The sequence below is a fragment of the Squalius cephalus genome (assembly GCF_949319135.1).
Source record: "Squalius cephalus genome assembly, chromosome: 19".
Lineage (NCBI taxonomy): Eukaryota > Metazoa > Chordata > Actinopteri > Cypriniformes > Leuciscidae > Squalius > Squalius cephalus.
This window is the reverse complement of record NC_137140.1, coordinates 4,544,482-4,555,600: the sequence shown is the minus strand read 5'-3', so window position 1 is coordinate 4,555,600 and position 11,119 is coordinate 4,544,482. Positions and strand designations below refer to the sequence as shown.

Sequence of the window (11,119 nt, the reverse complement as noted above, 5' to 3'; positions counted from 1 at the left end):
TGGCGGGTGTTTCCCATAATTCCATCAGAGCGGAAACAGATTGAAGCGGAGCCGCACATCAACAGAACTAGTACAAATCTGCGATGAGTTTTGAGTGGCCCTGGCAGTATAACTTTCCTCCATTTTTTACGTAAGTAAATCCACTTGTCAGTGACCGCAGATGGAACAACTAGTTTCGTGTCTACAATATTGTCTGAATAATTCGCTCTATTGTAAAATATATATATACATTTGTACCGTGAATAATGCTGCTGTTTGCATTCCGCTACGGAAGTAATCAAAACACCACAGTTGACACTTCACGCACAGTTCAGTCTCGCGACGGATAAAATTAAGTAGAATTATTTATTACAATACTTACAGTTGCAACGTGTCATATAGCTTTTAAATGCTGTATGGCATTAAATGCTTAGACAGATGAAGGGAAGCTAGTGCGATCAGAATAGCCATGCTTCTGTGATTTGCAACAAGAAGAAATTGTAATAAGTTAAAGTTGCATTATAAAATGATTAAAGAGTGCTATGCTTAGTGGAGAACCTGGAAATATTTGGACATTTTGAAAATTGCAATTTCCTGGCCTGGAAAAGTTATTGTAATTACAATTTTGACAACTTATGGAAATGAACACAATTTCAAAAGTCATGGAAATATAAGTTTTGTTAATTCTCAGCCCTGAAGTATCTCTATAAGATGATTCTTAAAGGGTTAGTTCACCCAAAAATAAAAATTATACCATAATTTACTCACCCTCAAACTGTCCTAGGTGTATATGACTTTCTTCTTTCAGCCAAACACAATCAGAGTTATATTAAAAAAAATATATCCTGGCTCTTCTCAGCTTTATAATGGGAGTGAATGGTACCACAGATTTTGAAGCGCATCTATCCATCATAAAAGTAATCCATGCGTCTCCAGGGGGTTAATAAAGGCCTTCTGAAGCGAAGCCATGCGTTTGTGAAAGAAAAATATCTATATTTATAACGTTATATAAACTATAATCACCAGCTCCCGGTAACGGCCGTACGTTTGTCTAGTTCCGGCAGAAGAGTGACCTCTGACCCGATGGAGTAAATTATGAGTGAAAATACATTTTTAGGTGAACTAACCATTTAAAAATACTGAATGCGGTCATTTTGAGGGTACAACAAAAATGTATGCATACATATTCATTAATAATTTATCAAAAAAAAATAGTTACATTATTATTTAGAAGATGATCTTGATGAAATTCATTTACATCAATAGGTGTGATATTCTTGCAAATTGGGCCTCGAATTGTTATTGAACTGTCAGTCTAATGTTAGTAATTCTTTGGTACAATATATTTATTGTGTTCATATGGTATTATTAAAAAACTTTTGCTGCTTTTGAGGTGGGATACGGGTAAGGTTTGGTGGAATGTGTAGGTTTAAGAGGATCAATAGTGTAATTACATGCAGATATAATTAATGCAAGTATAATGTAAAAACCTGTATGTACACAGTATTGTATCAAATTATTTAAGTTAAATGTTAGTACATGGTAGTTGAAGACACTTAATATTAAGTGGAACCCTAATGTTTTATGTTTTTGCAGATTGCAGCCAAATGTTGACACGAGACAGAAGCAGTTGGCGGCGTGGTGTTCACTCGTGCTGTCGTACTGCCGGCACCGCAAACTCTACACGCTGGACGTGCTCGAGGCGCAGGAAAGCCCCATGTTCAACAACAAGAAAATTGAGAGTATCCTTTCATGGACGCCACTGCGTCTTATGCCTGGTTCAGATTACACCATTTTGGCACGATCTGTTTGACGTAGGGTGTCGTGGGGATTCGTAAATGACAACGGGCGTCGGGAGGCAAGATTCGATCGCTTCATCTCGTATAGTGTGTCATAGTGGCCGACAACCGACGTCGCGTCTGCGATGCTTCACAACATCACGCATACCTGTCAACTCTCCCGTTTTTCCCGGGATTCTCCCGTATTTGACCTTGCTATCCCGCTATCATCCCATTTAAATATTTGCCTGTATTTCTCCCATATTTTTAATCTTTCTATTAAAAAAATAAAAAAGTCCGACTGGGCGTGGAAATCCCCCCCTGCAGCTAATTTCATTGGTTAAGGTTACAGTGACTACGTTTACAAGCTGTCAATATTAGGGTTATGGTCGGGTTAAGGTCACTATTTGGGTTTCTGAAACATTCGGAATAACCCGTTTACATGCGTGAGCAGAGAGAGTTACTCCTGTATACATGGAATTTGTAATCAATTGGCAATATCCCGATGTAAACGGCGGCGCACGGTTAGCGTCTGGACGTACGGACAACCTTAAGACGCAATATGCGCATTTCCGATTCTTCTTCCTGTATTCAAAGACAACAGCAGCAGCAGCAGCACGCGGATAATGAATAGTTCGGGGCAGATAGCGATCGCCTTTGTTTGCGCTTTCCTCCTCGCTCCAAAAGTGTGGTGCTGTGCTGCGTTTCGCCATGTTTACCTCTACTTCTTGTTTACTTCCGGTATACTGCACGCGGGTTTCTGTATGCGCCGTCTCTACTAGAGATGCACCGATTACAATTTTCTGGGCCGATTCCGATTTCCGATTTTCCATTAAGTTTGACCTGCCGATACCGATTTTAGCCGATTCCGATTTCATTTTTTCTAACCACTTTACAGCACACACAAATATTTATTTTATATCTTTTCTGTAATAGAACATTTTACAATTTGCATATACATATTGTTTTGAACAGATAAACGCTATAAAATAGAACTATATAAATTACTCCAGGTGTGGGTAATTCACACACATCTAAAGTGCAGTGTTATGGAAGAACCATTTCCTTTTCACATTCAATATCCAATATTTTTTTTATATATGTATTTAGCAAACTAAACGTCTGTATGAAAACAGTGAATGGCAATAAAATAATATATAAATAAAATAAATATAGCCTTGCAGTATAAAGATATTTCTCAAAGCACACACACAGGCCTATTGCAATCACTTGTACAAACTGAATAATAAAAAGTTTAAATGGGTACATTTTCTATAAATATTAGTCTTCGTTTTCTTTTCTGACATAGCCTACTCCAGTTCTTGTTAAAACACGCAAATTCTGTGCATTTTGGGCACTTTTTTTGTGAAACCCTATTTAGGCTATTTTGTCCATCAAAAGTGTGCTTTCCCTTTAATTGAGCGTGAGCAGTGCAGCAAATAGACTCGGCGCCGAAACACGCGCTTCACTGCTCGCGACGCTCCTGCTTGACGCTCACGCGCTGCTCCTGCTCCCGTTGTGAATGCACTCATTGATTAACATGCACGCCGAAAAAAATACGCGCTTGCGGTCTGAACGGACGTAATTCACGAGGTTTTCTATATGTGTGTTCCGTGTGCACGTGTGATGCTGATGTTGCGCGATGTTAATCATGCGGCGCCCGAGTGCATTTGACCGGCATAAAATCGGCATTTGTCAGACTGACCGGCCGGTCGCCGGTCACGGCCGATCACGTGAAAATCGGCCAATTCCGGTCACCAGCCGATCAATCGGTGCATCTCTAGTCTCTACTCAAAAGACCAAGATTCCTTGCGAATAGAACATGCGTAGGACACAAATCAATGTTCCTTTTGATGGGGATATGCCGATACGCGTTGACATGACCAAATATTCGGGATAGAAAAGGGGTACCCCAGGGATCATATCCGGGTTTTTAAAAACCGGGATATGAGCATATTCGGGTTTTTGCCGGTGTTTACATGGCCATGCGCGACCGGGTTATTGCTAATATCCCGGTTTTGAACGGGTTATTGGCTGCATGTAAACGTAGTCAATGACGGGTAGGTTTAGGGATCAGTGTTTGGTGTAGGCAATCAGTACTGTGATTCACATGACCAGTAAAATCTTTAGAATCGGCTGCAGGGCGGGACTTCCGCTGAAGTAGTTTGGGGGGAAAAATCGTGTAATCTGACACAGTGACTATTGTAACAGACAAAAAATCGTGTAATCTGAACCAGGCATTACCTGTCTTTGTGTTATTTTATATGATGGACATTTCAAGGATAGTTCACCCAAAAATGAAAATTAGCCCATGATTTACTCACCCTGGCCTGAAGCCATCCTAGGTGTATATGACATTCTTCTTTCAGACGAATACAATCAGAGTTATATTAAAAAATGTCCTGGCCCTTCCAAGCTTTATAATGGCAGTGAATGGGTGTATGTCTTTGGAAGTCCATCAAAGCGCATCTATTCATGATTAAAGTTGTCCACAAGTTAATAAAGGCCTTCTGAAGTGAAGCGACGCGTTCTAACTAGACGGCTGCCGGAAGCTAGTTATTTTATTCGATAAAGTTTTAAATATGGACATTTAGGCCTTTATTAACACCAAAGAGCCTTTTAATCATGAATAGATGCGCTTTGATGGACTTCCAAAGACATACACCCATTCACTGCCATTATAAAGCTTGGAAGGGCCAGGACATTTTTTAATATAACTCTGATTGTAATCGTCTGAAAGAAGAATGTCATATACACCTAGAAGAATTCACCTTCAGGGTGAGTAAATCATGGGCTAATTTTTATTTTTGGGTGAACTATCCCTTTAAGACCATTCTTTTTCTGCCATTACTTGCAATGTATATTTCCCATAACTTGTGTTGTTTAGGAAAACTTTCAGTTGAAGCCATACAAGTAGTGTTTGAAGAATTGAGAAAAAAAGGTGGGAAGAAACAAGCATTTACAAGAAGACACGGTTTCCCAGGTTGTAAAATGAGTTTTACAATTATTTTGTTCTTTGCTTTGGCGCAGGAAACCTGGAATGGTTGGATAAAAATAAATCACGATGTCTTATAATGTGGAGGAGACCAGAGGAGTGGGGCAAACTCATTTATCAGTGGGTGAGAAAGAATATCCTGTGCTTATCAAACACAATGTCACTGTGTGAAGTAATGAGAGTTGAATGTTCTTTTCCATGTTCGGACCATCGCTGAGCTGTACACATTTAAGATGACATGCATGAATTGACTATTGCACTTTTGCTTAGTAAGGACAGTCATTGAGGTCTCTGTAGTGGAAAGGCCCCGATATACTTCAAGCGAAATCAAAGAATAAACCGGTGTCATTTCAAACTAAATCAGGCGAAAATGAAGTTCGTTTTGAGTTCATTTTGAGATTTCGAAACAGAGTGCCAAAGCAAACTTTGCAGAAAAGTTACCATTGGTCCGGGGTGATGATGTAATAGGGGGGTGGGGCTCTGAGGCTCCGCCTACTTTGACATGGAAATGTTCCAGGCCATTTCTTCTGTTCAGTCCATCGAGGTCAGACCACTGTGAGTAAAAACATGAACACACTGTAAAGCTGCTTTATAGTAGAAAATAAGTAGTTCTAATCGAAAGTAGGTGCGTTTCCATTAAAGATTTGCGCAAAACTTTTGTGATTTTTCTTTTTTTCTTTTTCTTTTTTTTTTCTAAATATCGACAAAAAACTATTGCAAAATGACGGCGTGTCAATACATCCATTAACCGATGTATTCGACTAAAACGTAATTTTTTCCTCTCGCGATAAGTCATTCCAAAAATCATTGCAACGGACGTTGGTAAGTTTATATATATATCACAGCCACGTACCGCACTAGACATTATTATTATTATTAAGGAAACGTAGGCGTGTTATCCAAGCATTAATGGCAAGGAAAGACCCTTATACTGTGAGTGGCACATGAGGTGTTTCTGGGTGTTTCTCCCTCATTTCTGCTCCGAGGTCTTGATTGTGGCATTTCTTTGAGGTTTAGAGTCCAGTATTTCTGTCATTCTTTTGTCTTTTATGAATTTAATAAAGAACTCTGTCTCGTCTTCTGTCCAAACACGCCTTCTAAGTCAGGTGACTGTAAATGCGCAAAAACTTTCCATTGCAGTTTTGCGAAATATTTCTTTTTCAAATTGCCTGAAAAACCTCCTCATGTGAGCGTAAAAACTTTTTTGCGATAAATGGTAGTTTTTGCGAAATTGACGTGTTTCCATTGGGCGTATTTTCAATTCGCAAATTCAATTTGCGCAATTTGAAGGGTAATGGAAATGCGGCTAGTGTCACTGTTTTTTTCAAGTGGAATATTGTAAAGCTACTGCTTTAAAGCATATATTCTATAAAGCGCTATATAAGTAAACGTGACATGGCTTGACTAGAGGGCCAAATTGTAGAGCTAGTTCAAACGTATCCACATCTATGATCAGAAGCTTTCTTAGCTGTTGTTTTCTCACCGCTGTCATTTTTGCAGTTTATTGTGATATTGAGAAAAAGATGCACAGCACGTATTTACATATTCATTGTCTCTCTCAGCAGTGTTGGAGGCGTCAGGATGTTCACTAACAGTAGACCGCTGGTCACATATTTGGAACTTATTTTTACCCCTAAGCGAAGAATGGAAAAACATCTTCACCTTGAGTATATCGGGGCCTGAAGACGTACACAGACATGTCAGACAGGTTATACATGTTTGTGATAAAAGAGATTATTGAAATGCAGCCCTACCCACAATAGCAATATTTGGTCAATAAAGATATTCTCAGCTGATTCTTATTAATTACACTTGCAGGGGTTTTTTTTAGTGACGGAAAAGGAAGTATACATGCTACCATGATGTATGGATACATTACAATTAATTGTACAAAACAGCATTTATTTTGAAATGGCAATCTTCTGTAACATTATACATGTCTAACTACTGTATACTGTCACATTTGTGACCATGGGCCACAAAACCAACTTTTCTAAAATTTAGATTTATACATCAAAATAAGCTTTTCATTGATGTATGGTTTGTTAGGATAGGACAATATTTGGCCGAGATACAACTATTTGAAAATCTGGAATCTGAGGGTGCAAAAAAATCGAAACATTGGGAAAATCTCCTTTAAAGTTGTCCATTTATGTTCACGATTGTGCTGCATTCACTCACAAAAATAAATGTTTTATATATTTACGGTTAGAAATGTACAAAATATTTTCATGGAACATGATCTTTACTTAATATCCTAATGATTTCTGGCATAAAAGAAAAACGTTAGCCTGGGAAAACCCAGACAAACTTTCGGCAAATTTAGATTTGCTCTGCAAGTAGTCTGGCAAAGAGCTCATTCAAGCGGATTTCTAATCCGTCCAAATCGAGGCACCAATCAGAAATGTTCTGATTGGTTTTAGGTCTATCCAATTGCACCCAGAGGCATTTGAGCGACGTCCGTTTGTGAAGCGCAGCAACTTTTAAATGCATTATTATATTCAAATTGCAAACACATGAGGACAGTCTCCATGAAAGACCCACTGGCAGATGAACGTGCTACTACATTTCTCTCCGAAACGGTAGGAAATTAAATTAGATTTAATAGAGGATTTTAACTGTGACAAGATGATTGACAGGGCAGTTTAAGTGACAGCATGCACGCGACAGATCCGTCCGATAAAGATGACGAAGTAGTATGTCCCAAAGCTTGCCTACTTTTTTGCTACACATTCAAAAGTAAATACCTTTTCTTCACAAAAAGAGTACATACTTTTATGGCGTAGTGTAACTTAGGCGAATTGGGACGCAGCATATGGCTTTACACGATGACGATCGCTCTGATTGGTTTTAGGCCTATCCAGTTGCGCCCAGAGGCATTTGAGCGACGTCCGTTGGTGACGCCCCTTTGGAAATTAGTTATTAATGAAGCTTTGCCAGACCATAACTCAGTTACTACTTTTAACCAGTTTTAACCAGGCTATAAAAATGTATCATTTTGACCCATACAATGTAATGTTGGCTATTGCCACAAATATACCTGTGCGACATGTGACTGGTTTTGTGATCCAGGGTCACATTAAACACAGTTTAATGTGTCCGTTGAATAAAAAAGTCTTACTGACCCTATAGGGTATATGTGGAACGTCGCATTACGAAACCGGAAAACAGAACGCATCGCTTCCGGTTCAGGTCTTTTGTATGTGCTTCTTGCATTTTTTTACTGTTTTACTCAAGATAACTTAAAAGGAGCGAGCAAAGATGATCATAACCAATGTCCCTCGCATGTGAAGATCGATATTTAAAAGTAAAAAAAAAAAAAAATCTTCACACTAACGTTTAGATATTTAAATAGAATAAAACGCCAATAACAAAGTGAGATAGGTAGGTTAGCTGATTACCTTAAAATTCCATAGATATCGGCATCAGTTCATACGGCTGTTAACACTTTCTATGACAAGCGGATGCGATGAGACCAGATTTCCGGTTTCGTCATGCGACGTTCGACATATACCCTATTACTATTATTAGATAGATAGATAGATAGATAGATAGATAGATAGATAGATAAATAGATAGATGTTCTAATGCTTATCAAACTGATGCTGGTTGAGCTTCATCCACATACATGATAGAATTCTGATAGCTGGATTTATCAATGTATTAAGTGCCATGTCAACTCTGTTTGCTGATGAAAACATTGCATTTCACTCATTTTGTCCTGCAAGTGATCTGTTAAGTCGAGGTGTTTAAGTGCACTTTCTTTTTCCTCTCAATTGTTAACATGTAGGTTTCCAAAAATGGCATGGTCAACTCGGTGTTTACACTTTATGAACTCTCTAATGGGGATGACACAGAAAAAGAAGGTATAGAATTATATGTAATGTACATTGCACCACATCAGTAAAATAGTCATCAGTCATCACATCAGTATAATGTATATATATTTATCTTTATATCTTTATAAATAACTTTCCTGGTTGGGATGTACTGGGATCACTAGGAAGCAGCTGAGGTTTGCACTGATCTGTTGTATCTTTCAGAGTTTCATGGCCTGGAGGATTGGATGCTGCTGCGTTCACTGCAGGCCCTGCAGGCTGATGGGAAAGCAGAAATGATCTCGATGGACGATGGAAAAGGAGTCAAGTTCTTTTGAATCAGGTTTTCTCAAGTCAGACTTTGGGTTGGGGTGTTGGGTTTCTGTCAGCCCAGCGTGATCTTTTGTCTCAGTCCGTTGGGATCTTGTTTGGACTGTATATTACACTCCACTGCTAAATCAGCAAGTCATTATTTGGCACATGAGCCCAAACTACATGTAAGGGTCTTCCTTGTTGGAACATGTTAAAATTGGTGGTTTTACACCTGTCAAAACTGGAGCTGAGTTAAGAAACCAAGATTTTGTTCTTCACCATTATGCATACAAAGCGAAACGTCAGACCAAAACTAAGGAATATCAATATCTTAACGTAGTTTGAGACTAAATTAATTTTTTGTGTACATATGTTTTTATTTCACTCCTGTTCTTGCTGTCGATCCTGAAGGACTCTAGTTCTACTTGAATCTTTGTTCTTTGTAGAACCACAAAGCCAAAAGACGGTCTTCTAATCTCAGACACGACTTTTGCGAATCCTGCGATGCTTCCTGGCTAAGATAACATGTACTTGAGTAAATGTCTTGTTTCTGATTGCGGTGGAATTCATATCAACAACATTTTGCTGAAATCTGGTTGCGTTGACTCCTTTCCCCCGACTGTCACTGTATCTTACCACCTTTTATACCTATGTAATACTGTACAAATAAACGATGGAGACGTTTTCAGTTCTCTCCTGGAAAACCCCTTGAAAATGCTCTGTGTTTGTCTTCACTGAAGTGCGCTTGCCTTAAATATTTGATTTTCATATTCATATCTGCATTGTGCATTGAACCACGGCTTACAGCACAAAGTCATTTTTCTATAATTTGAAAATAAATAAAAATAAAAAACTAGCAAAAATAAAAAAAAAGATGAAATATTTTATTTGTTTTTGCTGTGTGGCCTTTCAATTTTCCATGCAATTATAGTTGCCTGACTAGTGGCAGGTTTGTGCATTGCTCTGTGCTTCTAATGCAAGAGTTGATATGCTGTAATTTTTACTGTTGCTCATGGTTTGGGTAAAGAGTTTTACAGAGTTCGTCTCTCGGATATGTACAGAAATGTTTAAAAATAAAAATCTATTTTATACAGTGCACAAAAAAATCATTTTAAAAAGCATTTAATTTAATAATTGTTGGAAAAAAGTAGCAGATTGTTAAAAGTAGCAACTTAAAATTGAAGTTGTTTAGTCTTTTCTTCACAATTGTTACGTATATCCAAGGGAAACGGCTTCTCGAACAAGAAAAATTGATTGGATGGTTGTGTGTTTGCTATTGGTGGATCTCATGAGAGTCACAGGTTGTCCCGCCCTCATCATCAGAGAAGAGAAGAGAATGCTGGTTAGATTACTTACAGATATGGACTACAATTTGTAAGTAATCTAACCAGCATTCTCTTGTCTTCTCTGATGGCAAGGATGGGACAACCTGTGACTCTCATGAGATCCACCAATAGCAAACCACAACCATCCAATCAATTTCTCAGAATACGAGTTGCATGATAAAATTTGTAGCTTGTAATGTAATATATTACACATTGGTAATGTAATCTGACTACTTTTGATTAGTTTTGACATATCTGGTTTATAACATTGATTTAAACAGGACAATCTTGTTCCATATAAAAAATACAAAGAGAAAGAAAAATGATTCCAATTTTTTTTTTTTTTTTTTTTTTTTGTTATTGACAACTTAAAGTGCATTAAACATTACATTATGTCAGGGTTTCCCATCCAAGGTTTGGGAAGGAACTACAGGGGGTTCGTACATTTATTAAAAGATAATAATTAATTAAATCATAATTAATCAAGTTAAATTAAAATAAATAATTTGAAAATAAATCAAAATAAAAACTAGTAAAAAAAAAAATATATATATATATATATATAATTTTTTTTTTTTTTTTTTTTTTTGTTATTGACAACTTAAAGTGCATTAAACATTACATTATGTCAGGGTTTCCCATCCAAGGTTTGGGAAGGAACTACAGGGGGTTCGTACATTTATTAAAAGATAATAATTAATTAAATCATAATTAATCAAGTTAAATTAAAATAAATAATTTGAAAATAAATCAAAATAAAAACTAGTAAAAAAAAAAAATATATATATATATATATATAATTTTTTTTTTTTTTTTTTTTTTTTGCTGTGTGGCCTTTCAATTTTCCATGCAATTATAGTTGCCTGATTAGTGGCCGGTCTGTGTACAATTCAATAAAACAGGAAATTTAGA

General features: G+C 37.3%; 2 protein-coding genes across 2 annotated transcripts in view; both read left to right on the top strand.

The window, feature by feature from the left end:
• ppp4cb (protein phosphatase 4, catalytic subunit b) overlaps positions 1-11,119 on the top strand; it is a 276,860-nt gene that overhangs the window by 153,372 nt on the left and 112,369 nt on the right. The gene's annotated exons all lie outside the window — the stretch shown is intronic.
• Positions 19-9,473, top strand: vps25 (vacuolar protein sorting 25 homolog). The gene is made up of 6 exons (XM_079851558.1): positions 19-130; positions 1,576-1,721; positions 4,645-4,698; positions 4,788-4,876; positions 8,543-8,618; positions 8,796-9,473. Exons 1-6 carry the CDS (start codon positions 84-86, stop codon positions 8,906-8,908), a joined length of 525 nt encoding a protein of 174 aa, XP_079707684.1. The 5' UTR covers positions 19-83; the 3' UTR covers positions 8,909-9,473.

What these genes read in the sequence shown, in the direction of transcription:
- vps25 (XM_079851558.1), top strand. Translation starts at nt 84, where the DNA reads ATGAGTTTTGAGTGGCCCTGGCAGTATAACTTTCCTCCATTTTTTAC. An exon ending in GCAAACTCATTTATCAGTGG is followed by an intron (nt 4,877 to 8,542) that starts GTGAGAAAGAAT and finishes GTTAACATGTAG; the next exon opens with GTTTCCAAAAATGGCATGGT. An exon ending in GGATGACACAGAAAAAGAAG is followed by an intron (nt 8,619 to 8,795) that starts GTATAGAATTAT and finishes TGTATCTTTCAG; the next exon opens with AGTTTCATGGCCTGGAGGAT.